This window comes from Thamnophis elegans, chromosome 7 (assembly GCF_009769535.1).
Source record: "Thamnophis elegans isolate rThaEle1 chromosome 7, rThaEle1.pri, whole genome shotgun sequence".
Lineage (NCBI taxonomy): Eukaryota > Metazoa > Chordata > Lepidosauria > Squamata > Colubridae > Thamnophis > Thamnophis elegans.
Window position 1 is genome coordinate 2,842,946 of NC_045547.1, and position 17,662 is coordinate 2,860,607.

The following is a 17,662-nucleotide window of genomic DNA, read 5'->3' on the forward strand; positions in this document are numbered from 1 at the left end:
GGGTGAAATGAGGACCCGGATTGTTGTTGGGGGCGATATGCTGACTCTGTAAACTGCTTAGAGAGGGCTGAAAGCCCTATGAAGCGGTATATAAGTCTAACTGCTATTGCTATTGCTATGTGTGTGAGAGTTTGTTTTGATACGACCCAACAGGGAAAACTTACTTTATTAGAAAGCCATTGTGTTGAAAAGTGTTTTATTTTTTATTCTCTTACATACAAGTAGAGAACTATACGTTCACATAATTCTTCTCCTTCTTCTTTCCATTTGTCATTCTTATACATCTGTTATTCCGCTTAAAAGGTTATAATATACAGTTTGGGTTGCTTTATTTACCATCCCTTCCGCCTGCTTTAGCACCACCTTATTCTCCCTTTCTTTTCTCCTTCCCTTCTGTACTTTCTTCCTTCCTCCTCTCCTTCCCCTTCCTTCTTCCCTCCTCTTCCACTCGTCCTCTCCCCCTTTCTTTTTCTGTTGTTTTAGGTGTCTCTTTCAAATCTCAATTTAGAATGCCATTTTGATGCTTCTCCATTATTCCAAGATCTTGAAGACTAAATGGAATCTTTCCTTTTCGCGATGAGAGTGGCCAAAGATAAATAAATAAAATAAACCCAGAGACAACTCTATTTATATATTTAATGCATAGCCTGGCTTTCGCCTAAACAGTTGCATACAATTTTAAACATACTTTGTCACAATGTCAGATTTCAATCCCTCCTTCCAGCTTTCTTTCTGTCTATTTACAGTTTTTACACCCTCTCTGCTCCCCCTTTAAATTTAAATCCACTTTTCCTCCTACAGGGAGTCCTTGACTTACGACCACAATTGAGCCCAACACATCTGTTGTTAAGCGAGACAGCCCTTAAGCGAGCTTTGCCCCGTTTTTTTTAAACCTTTTTTTTTGCCACGGCTGTTGCGCGAATCATTGCAGTTGTTAAGTGAGTCACACGTTTGTTAAGTGGATCTGGCTTCCCCAAGGACTTTGCCGGTCGGAAGGTCGCAAAAGGGGATTGCGCGACGTTGGGACACTGCGACGGTCATAACTATGAATCATTTGCCAGGCGTCTGAATTTTGATCACGTGAGCATGGGGATGCTGCAATGGACGTAACTGTGAAAAATGGTCATAAGTCGCCTTTTTTGCCATTGTAACTTTAAGTCTGGGCAACTGAATGGAGCTGAGTGTTTTCCTGGCCGGATGCCGTCCCTGTTGCCGGTGCTGAGTTTTGTTCAGCCGATAAATTCTCAGTGTGCCTGCCCAGAGAAGAGAAATATCTGCCTCTACCTAGGATTGAACTCACAGCCTCCTGATTGTGAGGGGAGAATCCATCTGTAGGCCACACTATTCAAACTGTCACTCAATGAACTGTTGTAAATTGAGGACTTCCTTTATGTTTCTCCTTATGTCCTTTCATCTTCTCTCTTTCATATAGTTTCTATCTCTTCTCCCTGGCTCTTGCCCAACAGCTAATAATACTTTTTTCCCACCCTTTGAAGTGCAGGCAGCTCGAGAATCTACAGCACAATTACACATCTCGGAGTAAAATACCTAATTTTCTGGCAGAGGGCTTGGGAACTGTTTACTCTATTATCTGGATACTTTTAATCAGGTGTAGCAAAGGATTTTCAGCTCCCGACTGTGGTCGCAAGTGAAGGACTACCTCTGTCCTGTTTCTTGCTTTTTTAACGTCACCTATATTGTTCTTATTTTCATTTTTTGTTTCTCTTATATTCTTCAAAATATTAGGCAACGGTAAAGGTTCCCCTCGCGGGTATGTGCTAGTCGTTCCCGACTCTAGGGGGCGGTGCTCATCTCCGTTTCAAAGCCGAAGAGCCAGCGCTGTCCGAAGATGTCTCCATGTGGCCGGCATGACTCAACTCCCGAAGGCGCACGAAATGCTGTTCCCTTCCCACCAAAGGTGGTTCCTATTTTCCTACTTGCATTTTTTACCTGCTTTCGAACTGCTAGGTTGGCAGATTTGACGAACCGGTTCTACCGAACTAGTGCGAACCGGTAGAAACCCACCTCTGTTCTCCCCACACCCATAAATCCATCATATGGTCCAATCTTCTTCAGCCACGCTGGCATCTCCACCCATCTAGTTCCGATCGGATGCAGAGGTGCGGAGACAAAAGACGACCTTGGGCTTCTAGAAAGGAATGACAACAACACATTCCACCATTCTACTCCTTTCTATTCCCCCCTCCCAATTACTACACTAATGAAACAGCATGGGAAAATAATAGAGAGTGTGTGGCAGGCCAAAAATCCTAAAAGGAATATAACTGAAGGCCTGACATCTTGTGTGTTAAATTCCTTCCCTTCTCCTCGGACTCCCGTTTTCCTCTCCCCTAAGGAGGAGAAGGGGGGAAAGAACAGTTTTCTGAATTTTTGAGATCTTAGCCGATCTGTGCTTATGACTTCTGATCCCTTTTCCAAAAACTTTGCTCAGCAAATCACCAGATCCCTCTCTGATCCCGCTTGCCCCTGATCCTCCTGGATCTCCAGCCACATCATCAGTCCATGCCTCACCCAGATAGCTCCGCCAACACCCAGCAATCTCTTTTAGATAATAGAATAACAGAGTCGGAAGGGACCTTGGAGGTCTTCTAGTCCAACCACTCTGCCTAGGCAGGAAACCCTATACCATTCCAGACAAATGGTTATCCAACATCTTCTTAAAGACTTCCAGTGTTGGGGCATTCACAACTTCTGGAGGCAACTTCTTTTTTAAAAAATTTGTTATTTTATTTTATTTTTATTACATAGACAACACAATAACACAACAACGGAAAAAGAAAGGCAGAGGGGAAACACCCCCCCACACACACAAAAAACCCCATCATCCCATACAGTATGTCATTTGATTACAGGTGCATCCCTACTACGTTTCCCCCCATACATACACCCCGTATCTCTCTGTTATATATTTAATAGACACCACAATAACCTAGGGTTTAAAAACAAAACAAAAGGAAAAGACCCAAAAAAGGGGAAGAAAAAAAATAAAACATCATCACATGCAGCATGTCGTTTGGTTACAAGTGTTTTAACATCTGCATCTTCAAGTATTATTTACCATCTCAAATGTTTCATCTAATATAACTAAAGGCCTCATTTTCATTCTACAATATATATTCAGTTAACATTAGCATTATTTTCCCCCAGAAAGTATACTTATATTTATTGTTAACCTTGCATTTCATACCTTCAAACAGAGATCTTATTCTTTCATTTTTCAACAAAGCATCGCTGCCTATATATACCAGTTTTCATTTGTTCCCCTATTAGAATTGCTTATCAGCAGCGAGATATCTTTATAATAAGTTCTTAGCCTTATACATTATATCCCCAGACCGTATATTAATTCTTCATTGTGTAATTGTTAGATTATTTCACAGCATAATTATATCATCATTTACTTTCTTCAATAAAAGCATAAGTATATCATTTTTCATTTCCAATTTTTTTCCCCCCTAGCCATCGATAAAACAAATCCCATATCTTATAAAATTGTTCATCCTCTTGCTCTCTAATTTCAAATGTCAATTTACTCATTTCAGCACCGTTCATTATTTTTCGGATAACTTCTTCCTGTTTTGGTATGGTTTCGTTTTTCCAGTTTTTTGCAAATACAATTCTGGCTGCTGTTAACACATTTACAATCAGATATTTTAAGTCTTTGTTGTAGGTTTCTGGTATGATCCCCAATAAAAAGACCTCTGGTTTAAAGTCTTATTTGTTTGTGTGTCATTTCCTCCAACCACATGTGGATTTTAGTCCAGTATCTTTTAGCTTCAGTGCAAGTCCACCACATCTTCTGGAGGCACTGGTTAATTGTTCTTACTGTCAGGAAATTTCTCTTTAGTTCCAAGTTGCTTCTCTCCTCAATTAATTTCCATTGATTGCGTTTTCTTCTGCCTTCAGGTGCTTTTGGAGAATAGTTGTTCCAAGAATATGTCTCCAGTACGAAGTCCAGGACTCACATCTGCAAGAAGAAAGGCTAACCAAAACTTTGTACATAGAATCATAGGGCTGGAAGGGGCCCTGAAGGTCTTCTAGTCCAACCCCCTGCTCAAGCACGAGGCCCGGTACCACAACAGACAAATGGCTGTCCAGTCTCTTCTTAAAAACCTCCAGGGATGGAGCTCCACACAACTTCTGGATTCATTGTTCGGGAAATTTCTCCTTAATTCCAGGTTGCTTCTGTCCTCGATTAGTTTCCATCCATTGTTTCTCGTCCTGCCTTCAGTCACTTTGGAGAACAGTGGTTTAATATGTCTTTAGTACAGAGTCCAGGACTCACATCCACAGGATGGAGGTTCTAACCATAGCACTATAGACCTCCAGCTTTGTGGAGGTACAAACATTGTGTTGATAGAGCAGTGTTTCTCAACCTTAGCAACTTGAAGATGTCCGGACTTCAACTCCCAGAATTCCCCAGCCAGCATTCGCTGGCTGGGGAATTCTGGGAGTTGAAGTCCAGACATCTTCAAGTTGCTAAGGTTGAGAAACACTGTGATAGAGAACAAAGGATCATCGAGTTGGAAGGGACCTTGGAGGTCTTCTAGTCCAACCCCCCCTGCTAAAGCAGGAGATCCTACACCGTGATGGACAAATGGCTGTCCAATCTCTTCTTCAAAACCTCCAGGGACAGAGCAGCCACAAGTTCTAGTGGCAAACTGTTCCATCGGCTCCTTTTTCAGGAAATGTCTCCTTAGTTCTAGATTGCTTCTCTTCCTTGATGAGTTTCCATTCGTTGCTTCTATGCCTTCAAATGCTTTGGAGAATAGGCTTCCTGGCTGTGGATTGCTTAGCTTTAATTTACTTCTCTTTGACTGACAGATTAAAAAAAAGAATCCTGCATCAGGTGGAGACTCTGGAAAGAGTGCAGAGAAGAGCAAGAAAGAGGATTAGGGGACTGGAGGCTAAAACATATGAAGAACAGTTGCAGGAACTGGGAATGTCTAGTTTAATGAAGAGAAGGACGAGGGGAGACATGATAGCAGTCTTCCAATATCTCAGGGGTTGCCACAAAGAAGAGGGGGTCAGATCACGTGAAGGGTTAATCCCACTTAATCAGGCCTTGTTAAGGTCACAGTTAGAATCCTGCATTCAGTTTTGGTTGCCACGATGTAGAAAAGATGTGGAGACTCTAGAAAGAGTGCAGAGAAGAACAACAAAGAGGATTAGGGGACTGGAGGCTAAAACATATCAAGAACGGTTGCAGGAACTGAATATCTCTAATTTAATGAAAAGAAGGACCAGGGGAGACATGATAGCATCTTCCAATATCTCAGGGGTTGCCCCAAAGAAGAGGGAGTCAAGCTATTCTCCAAAGCACCTGAGGGCAGAACAAGAAGCAATGGGTGGAAACTAATCAAGGAGAGAAGCAACTTAGAACTGAGGAGGAATTTCCTGACAGTTAGAACAATTAATCAGTGGAACAGAAGTTGCCTCCAGAAGTTGTGAATGTACAGTATAGGTGGTACCTGGCTCAACAGTAGTAACTGTGAAAAGAGATCTTGGAGTCCTAGTGGACAACCACTTAAATAGGAGCCAGCCGTGTGCAGCAGCTGCCAAAAAAGCCAACACAGTTCTAGGCTACATCAACAGAGGGATAGAATCAAGATCACGTGAAGGTTAATACCACTTTATAAGGCCTTGGGAAGGCCGCGCTTGGAATACTGCATTCAGTTTTGGTGGCCACGATGTCGAAAAGATGTGGAGACTCTGTAAAGAGTTCAGAGAAGAGCAACCAAGAGGATTAGGGGACTGGAGACTAAAACATATGAAGAACGGTTGCAGGAACTGAGTATGTCTAGTTTAATAGAAAGAAGGACCAGGGGAGACATGATAGCAGTCTTCCAATATCTCAGGGGTTGCCACAAAGAAGAGGGAGTCAAGCTATTGTCCAAGGCACCTGAGGGCAGAACAGGAAGCAATGGATGGAAACTAATCAAGGAGAGAAGCAACTTAGAACTGAGGAGGAATTTCCTGACAGTGAGAACAATTAATCAGTGGAACAGAAGTTGTGAATGCCCCAACACTGGAAGTCTTTAAGAAGATGTTGGATAGCCATTTGTCTGAAACGGTATAAGGTTTCCACCCTAGGCAGGGGGTTGGACTAGAAGATCTCCAAGGTCCCTTCCAACTCTGTTCTATTCTATTTCTATTTCTATTCTATTCCTAATCAAGGAGAGAAGCAACCTTGAACTGCCGAGAAATTTCCTGACAGAACAATGAATCAGAGGAACTCCTTGCCTCCAGAAGTTGTTTAAGAAGAGATTGGATAACCATTTGTCTGAAGTGGGAAAGGGTTTCCTGCCAAAGCAGGGGGTTGGACTAGAAGACCTCCAAGGTCCCTTCCAACTCTGCTATTCTATTTTGTTTCTATGGATTGAATCTTCTCTCCGTGGATGTTGGGAAGTTCCTGGGTTCTCCAAACATTTGACTCTTCGGCTTTTTAAGTCTCCCTCTTAGAAAGTCAGCTTGCCAACACATAGGTCTCGGGGGTCTTGGACTTCCAGAAAAATCCATCTTGAAATTGACATTGTAGGCTTCTGGGGAACCAAAAGACGGTGGCTCGTAGCCCGAAAGACACAGGCAAGAGAATGATCTCTGGGACCAAGGACTCTCGATTCCCCTGAGAAAGAAAAAGAACATTTCAAGTCAGTGATGCCATTTCTTGGCGTTTCTGCAGAAGGAAACCTCCCAAGGCAGAGGCCAAAGTGGGATATTTTTTCGGTCTTCTTTTTTTTTTCTGTCCCATCTTTTTTTTTTTTTTTTTACAATTTTTATTATTTTTAAACATTAAAAAAAAACATTAAAAAAATTATCATCCATTACATGCAGCATGTCGTTTGGTTACAAGTGTTTTTTTGCATCCATATTCTCAATTACGTTTACAATCACAGATTTTCCGTCTAATATAACTAAATACCTCGCTTTCATTATAAAACATATATTCGTTTACGATTAATTTTTTTTTCTTTTTAAACTATAGGTTGGATGTCTTGCTCCCAGGGGCTTAACCCAGAAAACACTGATTCAAATTCAAATTTAATGAATTGATATGCCACCCAATCCCGAAAGACTCCGGGCGGCTTACAGAATACAACTCTAAAAAGGGTAAAAATTAAAAATAGGGAAGAGAAACAATCTTCAACTCAACGACCATAACTGAGCCCAAACATATCCGTCGCTAAGCGAGACCTTTGTCAAGTGAGTTTGGCCGCAATGGACGACGTTTTTTTTGCCTGCGTTGTTAAGTGAATCGCGGCAGCGGTGAAGTTAGTAACGACGGTGGTGAAGCGAGTCTCGCTTCCCCATAGACTCGGCTCAGGAGGTTGCAAAAGGGGACAGTCATAAATCTGAGTCAGCGACCCAAGCATCTGGATTTTGATCATGTAACCAGGGGGGATGGAGCAAAGGTCCTCAGCCTCTTTTTTTTTCCAGTGCCGTTGTAACTTTGAACGGTCGCTAAGTGAGCTGTCGTAAGTGGAGGACTAACTCTATGTAGCCTTCCTGATGGTTCCCACAGCATATAAGCCGTTGCGGACTTAGATCTTTGGCTGAGGCTGGACATCTGCCTCCCGGGGAGGAATGGCCTTTTCTGTCTCAGATTGTCTACTATTTCTCCCCTTTACAAACCCCACTCCCTAAACCCCACTCCCTTCAGCACTGATGCTGTTACCTAGTTGGGTCATAAAACGTCCTAAAGAAAACCATCAAGATGAGGGGGCACCAAGGACCGTGCAGTTCTCCTCCTCTTTCCCTTCCTCCTCCTCCTCCTCCTTCTCCTCCACTTTACAAACCCCACTCCCTAAACCCCACTCCCTTCAGCACTGATGCTGTTACCTAGTTGGGTCATAAAACGTCTTAAAGAAAACCATCAAGATGAGGGGGCACCACGGACCCCGCAGTTCTCCTCCCCTCCTTCCTCCTCCTCCTCCCCGCTGCAAAGTCCACTCCTTTCCAACATTGATGATGTTCCCTAGTTGAGTCATGGAACATCTGCAAGAAAACAGACCAAGGACCCCACACTCTTCCTCCCCTCTCCCACTGCAAACCCAACTCCCTTTTAGCACTGATGATGTCACCTAGCTGGGTCGTGAAAGGTCTCCAAGAAAGCCATCAAGCTCAGAGAGCCCCCAAGACTCCGTAGTCTTCCTTCTCCTTTCCACTCCACTCCACCAGCTTCCCTCCCTTCTAGCACTGATGATGTTAGCTAGTTGGGCCTTCAAACGTCTGCTAGGAAACCACCAAGCTCAGAGAATACCCAGGACCCCCCCCCCCCAAAATGATATATTTCAGCTCACCTTATGCCTCTTCCACTCCACTGCAGCTGAAGCTTACGCTACCCTCAGCCCCTTCTTCACCATCTCTTCTCCACGTATGCCTCTGTTGATCTCAGGTGTCGCTTCTTCATCTTTCCAACTCCCTTTCCCCCGTTCTTCTCTTCCTCCCTTCTCACGCTCAGCTTCTTCTCGCGCACCTGTTGGATTCTCCTCGCCGTAAATTGGGGAGAACCGTAGGCGCCCCAAAGAGATTTACGGCCCGCTTCTTAAGGCTTTGCAACAGGAGGTGGACAGGTACATCCATGTCCACCTCGACTCTGGACATTGTGCTTAGGATCTTTTTCCAGAGCTATTCGATCCTTTTGAGGGTCCGCCCACCGCAGGATCACTCCACCGGTGGTGGTAATCCTGTTAGCATCGCGTCTTCTTCGTTAGCCGGTCCTGGATCTGGAGAATCGCCGTCCAGTGTTGCTCTTCCTTCTTCGGGTCGCGTGGGATCCATTGGGATCACTTCCACGGAAGGGACCCTGGGCTGTCTCCGTGGACGACTGTGGGATGAAAGAATGTGGATTCACATCAAATTGGCAAGAAGGTGTAAAAGGTTGGCTGAATCAGAGGTGGGTTCCTACCAGTTTGCACCTATTCGGTAGAACCGGTTCGTCAAATCTACCGAACCGGTTAGAAGAGGTTCCACCAGTGGACCCGGAAAGCAGGCCACACCTACAGAAGAGGTTCCAAAAACTTTTGAAACCCACCACTGGTGGGTGTGTAATGTCCCACAATTATCTACGCATTAATAATGATCTAGTAAGATTTCCTTATACATTTTAGGGACCTTTCCTTACATAATTGGTGTTTTCTTTCATACTTTTGGATTTCTAATTTCTGTTTCCATTAGCTGGCAATTGCTAAAACCAATCCCATGTGAAAAAGTATTCAAAGCCTTCTTGATTTTAATTGTCAATTTATTTATTCCTGCACATTGTAATATTTATTCATTTACATGTCTCTGTTTTTCCACTGTTGTGCAAACACAATTCCAGCAGCTGCTAACATGTGTAAAATTAAATATATATTATACTCCCTTTCAAATAGCCAACAAAATATTTCTGGTTTTAATTCCATAGCTTGCTTTACGATTGCTTCTAACCACTAACTTCTGAATAGCTACTTGGACCGACCTAAGTGAACCGACTAATTCATAATTTCATATCCGGTCACATGGGCAGCAAGCCACTCCCATCTGGTCGCATGGATGGCAAGCCACTCCCACGAAGGAGGCCACACCCACAGAGTAGGTTCCAACAATTGTTGAAACCCACCACTGGGCTGAATGAATAGTAAATTTAATCCCTTTTGTTATATTTTGCAGTTTGGGGGTCTGTCGGGATGATCCCTTGCTTTTAACTGGAATGTGACAATTGAAAACTAGAGTAAGGATTTAACATAAGGGTGTCCAACTTGGCAGCCTTAAAACCTGTGGACTTCAACTCCCGACTTCAACTCGGTCACGGGGCCGAGATTGCATCGCCTGGCCTGAAATAAAATTCTTCAAAGAAATAGAAACATGAAACCTTTTCTCTGTTGCGCCTAAGTTTGGACACTGCTTTTAATTTTTGTTTAGGGTGGTGAAGGGGAGGGAAACACGGAGCAAAAATTCCTTTTGTCTCTTGTGTAAGTTTGAGCCTTGCGTTTATTTTTCTTTAGGGGGAAAAAAAACATATTATTGCAGTGACGTCTTAGGAAATGCTCCAATATGTTTGCAGCAAGAAGAACATGAGGCAGGAATGGTTCAATGGGATAGATTTCGACTTGGAAACGGCAAAAGTTGGAGGAACTGGCCAGCTGCCCCCTGATTTTGGAATAAAACGACCCATCACAAAAAAGCACCAGAGGGCAGAGAGGATTCAAGCCATTTCTTCACAAATTCCTATGTCCCTGGAATCAGAGGTGGGTGATGGCTTCCCACAGACGGGAGAAATGCAAGCTGGGAATTTGAGGGAGGGTCTCCATATAGCTGGTTTTGGGAAAGACTGAGGAAAGGGGCCTGTACAGACATAGTTCAAAGCAATTTTGCTCAAGCGTGGCCACCTTAACAGGTGTGGACTTCAACTCCCAGAATTCCCCTGGCTGGGGAATTCTGGGAGTTGAAGTCCAGCCATCTTAAAAGTGTCCCAGGTTGAGTAACATTGACTTAAAACCTTGGTTAAAGAAAGTCAATAAGCTCCAGTAACCATAGAGTCTGTCATCTAGAGAAGAAGACAGACTTGGGGGAATTCTGGGAGTTGAAGTCCAGCCATCTTAAAGTGCCCAGGTTGAGTAACATTGGCTTAAAACCTCAGTTAAACAAAGCCATTAAGCTCCAGAAACCATAGAGTCTTATCTAGAGAAGCCAAACCCTGGGGAATTCTGGGAGTTGAAGTCCAGCCATCTTAAAATGGCCCAGGTTGAGTAACATTGGCTTAAAACCTCAGTTAAACAAAGCCATTAAGCTCCAGAAACCATAGAGACTTATCTAGATGAGCCAAACCCCAGGGGAATTCTGGGAGTTGAAATTCTTGCTTCTTAAAGGGGCCACGCTTGAGAAATACCTCTTTAAACCTATCATCAACATTAAGAAATAAAAGAGCTAAGCTTACCGAGATCTTCTGCAATAGCAGTAGTACAAGAATCCTACCCATAGGATTACCGCTGTTAAGAGAGAAAAGTGAATTAAAACGAGAAGTCAGTCCTAAAAAGTTCTATTTTAAAAAAATAAAAACATTTATTTAAATAAATAAAGTGCGGCGAAGAGCAAAAACTCCCTATCTCATTTAGGATTAGACAAATGAGGAATGTCTGAGAGCAGGGATATAAAAAAAACTGCAATTGCCAAACGAAATCCTTTTTCCATTGTTAAAAAAATGTTTAAAATGGACAAGCTGTTGGCCCACCTCTTTTCATTTTAACTTTTTTTGACAGTCTCTCTCGGGTGATTTTTGGAGCCAAGCTTTTGCCCGGAGGGTAAACATTCTGTTTTTGATGATTATTTGGATATATTATTATATATTATTGTGATTATTAATTGGAGTGGGATGGTGGCCTACAGGTGGCGCTGTCGCCTCACGATCAGGAGGCTGTGCAGTCCATAGCAATAGCAGTTAGACTTATATACCGCTTCATAGGGCTTTCAGCCCTCTCTAAGCGGTTTACAGAATCAGCATATTGCCCCCAACAACAATCCGGGTCCTCATTTTACCCACCTCGGAAGGATGGAAGGCTGAGTCAACCCTGAGCCGGTGAGATTTGAACAGCCGAACTGCAGAACTGCAGTCAGCTGAAGTAGCCTGCAGTGCTGCATTTAACCACTACGCCACCTCGGCTCTTATCCATCCATCTTAGTCCATCCCAGGTAGAGGCAGATGTTTCTCTTTCTGGGCACATTGAGAAAGTATCAGCTGCACAAAACTCCCCATTGACGACAGGGAAGGGCATCCGGCCACTAAAATACTTTGCTAGCTCCATTGCCCAGACTTCACCCCGACGCAAGGGATTATGGTGTTATTAAAAGAGGATGATGATGATTGTGATTATGAATTCTTTAAATTAAAAACAATCTGGATGGCTGCTAAAAATTCGGTGTGTCGTTATTATTCAGAAGCCTTCCTTACCTAAAAAGGGAAACCCAGCTCTGAAGTAGACAGAACCTGCGAAAGAAAGAAAAAATAAATTTAAGGAATTAAAAACCACGCACCCTTTCTTTAAGCAGACGAACAGAAGCATAGTTAGCTCGTGAGAAGCTATTATTTGCAGCAAATGCAAGAAGGCCCCCTGTAGGTTAGAAGCTGGTCCTCGACTTACAGCCACTCAAAGTTGCAACGGCACTGAAGAACGACACTTACAACGGTCCTCGGACTTACAACTGTCAGCATCCCTAAGGTCCCATGGCCAAAATTTGGTTGCTCGGCAGCCAAAATTGGGTTGCAGCAACACGGGGGGGGGGGGGGGGGGTCCTGTGATCCCCAATCCCGACCGTCCCACCTGGCTTCTAACAAGCAAAGTCCCTGGGGCGGAGCCAGATTCACTCAACGGCTGTGTGACCCACTTAACAACAGCAGTGATTCTCTTTAAAAACCTTGGCAAAACAAAAGCTAAAATCGGGGGAAACTCACTTAACAACTATCTCTTTTAACAATGGAAATACTAGCCCCATCTGCTCCTCCTCTTTCTCCCCCTCTTCCTCCATCTTCCTCCTCCATCTTCCTCCTCCTCCTGCATGTCTTCCATCTCCTCCTCCCCCTCCCCCTCCCCCTTTCCTTTCACTCCACAAACCCCACTCCCTTCCAGCACTGATGATGTTCCCTAATTGGGTCTTGAAACGTCTCCAGGCTGAGGGAGCACCCAGCACCCCACTTTTTCCACCCTGAGCTACAGATACAAGGTGAAGGAAAATGCATCCACCTGGGGAACACCCAACTCTTCAAACTAAGCGGACACCTGTGCCCTGAAGGGTTAAAGCAGACATGCTGAAGAAGGCTGCTGTGAGGAGCAGGCATCCATGCCTGGAACAAACCTGAAATGTTCTGCAAAATGCTCGGATCGGGTAGTTCTGTGGAATTCCCAGGGCTTCCCTCGGAGGGCGCAGACGGAGTCCACTGCGTCTCGCTACTTTCGTCTGGGAGAAATGGCGTCGTTCTCGGGGAGGGGGTTACGCTTTCGATAACCGTACCCGGAGTCAACCGTCCACCCTCTGGGGTAGCTGTCCCTGTCGACCCAAGGCTATCGGAAGTTGGCTTGGCTGTCCTAGATGGAGTGTTGGTGAAACGTGACGCTTCCACTACTACGGGTGAGTTGGTCTGACTTCCGTACAGACGTGCAGAGACGCTCGCTGGGCTGGTACACTTTGGCGTCTCTGTAGGCTGGGCAGTTTCTGCTTATAGAAACATGGGATGAAGTAGAGATTCTTAGCCACATCCGAGGGAAGATTCCGACGTGGGTTTAGTTGAGACACAGAACTAAGTGGTTAGTAACTGATTCCTCAGGCAGTTGGCTTACAGAATGGATCAATTCACTGCGGCCAGCCTGCCATGCAGGTTGGCCATGCTGAGCTGGCCAAGGAGAGCTGGCCAAGGTGAGTTGGCCAAGGCAAGTTGACCAAGGCAGGTTGGCCAAGGCAAATTGACCAAGGCAGGTTGACCAAGGCAGGTTGGCCAAGGTGAGTTGGCCAAGGCAAGTTGACCAAGGCAGGTTGGCCAAGGCACGTTGACCAAGGCAGGTTGGCCAAGGCACGTTGACCAAAACAGGTTGGCCAAGGCAAGTTAGCCAAGGCAAGTTTACCAAGGCAGGTTGGCCAAGGAAAGTTGACTAAGGCAGGTTGGCCAAGGCAAGTTGACCAAGGCAGGTTGGCCAAGGTGAGTTGGCCAAGGCAAGTTGACCAAGGCAGGTTGGCCAAGGCAAGTTGACCAAGGCAGGTTAGCCAAGGCAAGTTGACCAAAACAGGTTGGCCAAGGCAAGTTAGCCAAGGCATGTTGACCAAGGCAGGTTGGCCAAGTCAAGTTGACCAAGGCAGGTTGGCCAAGTCAAGTTGACCAAGGCAGGCTGGCCAAGGCAAGTTGACCAAGGCAAATTGACCAAGGCGAGTTGGCCAAGGCAAGTTGACCAAGGCAGGTTGGGCAAGGTGAGTTGGCCAAGGCAGGTTGGCCAAGGTGAGTTGGCCAAGGCAGGTTGACCAAGGTGAGTTGGCCAAGACAGGTTGGCCAACACAAGTTATCCTAGACCTGTTGGCTTAGGCTTAACTATTATGGGAGATTATTTTTTTTAAGGCAACATTGCTAGGATATTTTCCTCACTAGGAAAAAAAAATCTAACCTTGTCTGAATCCGAAGTTGGGAAGGTCGCAAATGGCGATCACATGACCTCAAGATAGCGCAACTGTTGTAAGTACATGCCAGTTGCCAAGGGCCTGAATTTTGATCATGTGACCATGCGGTTGCCGCGATGGTCATAAGTGCGAGGACTGGTCACTCATGTTGTATGAATGATCATTAGCTGAATGGTTGTAAGTCGAGGACTACCTACAGTATTGAGTGTTAGGAATAACAGAGTTGGAAGGGATCTTGGAGGTCTTCTAGTCCAACCCCCGTACTCAAACAGGAAACCCTCCTACACCGTTTCAGACAAATGGAGCACCCACAACTGGAGGCAAGGGGTTCCACTGGTTAATGGCTCTAACCGTCAGGAATAATCATATCCTGATGGTCCCAAAAGTTTGATGGTTGACCCAATGGCCTAGAGAAGGACCATCCTCCCTTCCCCACTCCCTGGTCCCCCCCCCCCGTGGAATAATAAAGGAAGACAAGTTCTCCTACCTTCAGCTGCATGCTCCGGGTCTTTGTGGGGAACAAAAGGGAAAGAGGAGACAATGATTGGTTGGTTGTCAAACAAGAAATACAGATTATTTGAAAGAAAGAGCAGCAAGAAAGAACAGAGATTTCAAAGGGCATCAGCACGATTGAGGCAGAGCTGCTCAATGTTATTCTTCTATCCATCCATTCATCCAACTGTTACGGCATATATCCATTTGTTATTATTATTCTCTCTCTCTCTCTCTCTCTCTCTCTCTCTCTCTCTCTCTCTCTCTCTCTCTCTCTCTCTCTCTCTCTCTCTCTCTCCTCCCTGTCCTCTCTCTTTCCCCCAATTCCTTCCTTCCTTTCCTTCTTTCCTTTTCCTTTCTCTTCCTTCCTTTCTCTTGTCTTTGCTTTTTCTTTCCTTCCTCTTGTCTATTTCTCTCTTTCCTTCCTTCCTTTCCTTCCGTCAGTCCTCCCTCCCCTTTCTGTTCTCCTTCCTTCCCTCTTCCTTTTTTCTTTCCTTCCCGCCTCCCGCTCTATCTTTCCCTTCCTTCCGTCCTCCCTTCTTGTTCTTTCCTTTCCTTCCTCTTGTCTATTTCTCTCTCTTTCCTTTGTCCTTCTTTCTTTCCTTCCCTCCCTCCCCTTTCTGTTCTCCTTCCGTCCTTCCGTCCGTCCTTCCTTCCTTCCTGTTCTTTCCTTCCTCTTGTCTATTTCTCTCTCTTTCCTTTGTCCTTCTTCTTTCCTTCCCTCCCTCCCCTTTCTGTTCTCCTTCCTTCCTTCCTTCCTTCCTTCCTTCCTTCTTGTTCTTTCCTTTCCTTCCTCTTGTCTATTTCTCTCTCTTTCCTTTGTCCTTCTTTCTTTCCTTCCCTCCCTCCCCTTTCTGTTCTCCTTCCTTCCTTCTTTCTTTCCTTCCCTCCTTCCTCTCTCTCTTCCCCTTCCTTCCTTCCTTCCTTCCTTGTCTCTGGCCCTTTAATCATCCTAGTTGCTCTGCTCCACACTTTTTGTTGTTGTTGTTAAAAGTTGTGGACTTCGACTCCCAGAATTCCCTAGCCATCCATGCTTAAAGTTGTCATCCTGGTCCACATTTGACCCACTTTTCTCAACCTGATGTCCTCCAATGGTCTGGACATCTGGCTTTCTACGGATCTCCTCCAGACCCAGCAGCCTTGGAGATGAAGCTGCGGGTTCTCCTAGCCCAGGACCACAATACTCACCGATGCAAACCAGCAGTGGTTGACTCCATCTATACTCCAGGGTGGTTGGGTCTTGCTCGCAAAAGATGAGGCTGGAGGTACCAGCTTTCCTCTTGAAGTTCTTCAGGCAGGCGTATCGCAGCTTCTTGCCGCTGCTGTCCTCGTGGGCGACACGGGCGTGCGCCACCTGCCAGGGGGTGCCGCATTTACCTGCGTCAGGTAAAAAAATATGGGTGATGTCAGGGTAAAGATTTAAGAGCTGACCAGCTGCTACGATGATGTAATGCTGGAAAAGAGTCAGCATGGTTTTTGGAGCTGATATCACTTTAAGAGCCTGTAATAAGGAGTGGCCCTATTGGAACATCTCTCTCTTTCTCTCTCTCTCCATGTGTGCTTCCTTGCTGTAATTGCTGTTTGAAGTCTGACTAAAGTATATGTATGTATATATTCTTTGTACATAAAATCACCATTTAAATACAAACCTCTCTTCGTTGTATTTGCTCCTGGGTTGTCTCACAGAGTCACACTGTGCGCACTCTGACCGTGAGATCCCGCCAAAGGCCACAAGGGGGCATTGTCTCAAGACAGGGCAAATTGAGATCTAGTTTTAATTGCTTTTATTATTATTATTATTTTAAACACATAAGCACATCAACAAAAACAAACACATAACTTAAAAACAACATAGGAACAATAAGTTCCATCGTATATCAGCAGTTCCGAATCGGTTTCTTTGCAGTTAGTGTTTTTCCTACTATACATTTCTATCTTTCATTCATAATCTCCTTATTCGTTATCCATTTTTATGTACAATTCTATATTTATTTAAACTTAGCTACTTATGACCAAATATTATTTACCTATATTATGCTTTATATTTTTACTGTCATTTATTCTCTTACGTACAGATTATAGACATACATTCACATAATTATTCTTTTTCTTTGCCATTCTTATATTATTATTATTATTCCATTTGGAAGGTTATAAGATATAGTTTGAAATGCTTTGTTTACCATCCTTCGCAACTGCTAAGACACCACCTCATTTTCTCTTTTCTTTTCTCCCTCCCTTCCTTCTCTACTTCCTTCCTTCCTCGTCTCCGTCCCCTTCTTCCTTCCCTTATCTCTTTCCTACTCCTACCCTTTTTCTTCTCCTTCCTACTTTCTCTCCTTTTCTTTCTTTCTCTTCCTCTCTCCTCTCCTTCTCTTTCTCTCCCTTCTACCCACCTTCCCTCGCCTCTTTCTTCTTTCCTTACCTCTCCTCCACACTTCTTCCTCTCCTACTTCCTCTCCTTCTCTTCCTCTCTCTTCTATCCTCCACTCCTTTCCTTTCCTTCGTCCCTCCATTCTCTACTTCCTTCCTCCCCTCCTTTCCTTCCTTCTTCCCTTCCTTTCTTTTTCTATTGTTATAGGTGTCTCTTTTAAGACACTTATAACACCTCTCTCTATTGTTATAAGTGTCTAGTTTTAATTGCTTTTATTATTTTTCATAGATCTGCTCTTTCCTTTTTTTGGTCTCTGATTATTTTTCTTCCATTACAATCCCACCACTCTTTTTCACACTCACAACCATTGCGGCATCCCTGTGCTCACGTGATCAAAATTCGGACACTTGGCAACTGACTCATAGTTATGACGGTCGCACGTGGTCCCCTTCGTGACCTTCTGACAAGCAAAATCAAAAGGGGAAGCCTGATTCACTTAACAACCACGTTACTAATTTAACAACTGCGGTGATTCGCTTAACAACAGTGGCAAGAAACGTCTCAAAATAGGACAAAATTCACTTAACAACTGTCTCGTTCAGCGACAGAAATTTTGGCTCAATTACGGTCATAAGA

The 17,662-nt window shown here is 44.5% G+C and overlaps 1 protein-coding gene across 1 annotated transcript; it reads right to left on the bottom strand.

Annotated features, from left to right (window-relative positions):
• Positions 1-8,384: 8,384 nt before the first annotated feature.
• On the bottom strand, positions 8,385-17,394 carry IL15RA (interleukin 15 receptor subunit alpha). Its single transcript, XM_032221080.1, has 6 exons — positions 17,370-17,394; positions 15,841-16,029; positions 12,853-13,209; positions 11,951-11,986; positions 10,940-10,991; positions 8,385-8,848 (listed from the first exon to the last, which is right to left on the bottom strand). The coding sequence occupies exons 1-6, from the start codon at positions 17,392-17,394 to the stop codon at positions 8,686-8,688; spliced, it is 822 nt and encodes a 273-aa protein (XP_032076971.1). The 3' UTR covers positions 8,385-8,685.
• Between the last annotated feature and the right edge of the window lie 268 nt (positions 17,395-17,662).

Coding starts and splice junctions, on each gene's coding strand:
- IL15RA (XM_032221080.1), bottom strand. CDS start 17,394: ATGGTTGTGAGTGTGAAAAAGAGTG. Junction 10,992..11,950: donor AGCTGGGTTTCCCTTTTTAG/GTAAGGAAGGCT, acceptor CTCTCTTAACAG/CGGTAATCCTATGGGTAGGA. Junction 8,849..10,939: donor TGCTATTGCAGAAGATCTCG/GTAAGCTTAGCT, acceptor TTCATCCCACAG/TCGTCCACGGAGACAGCCCA.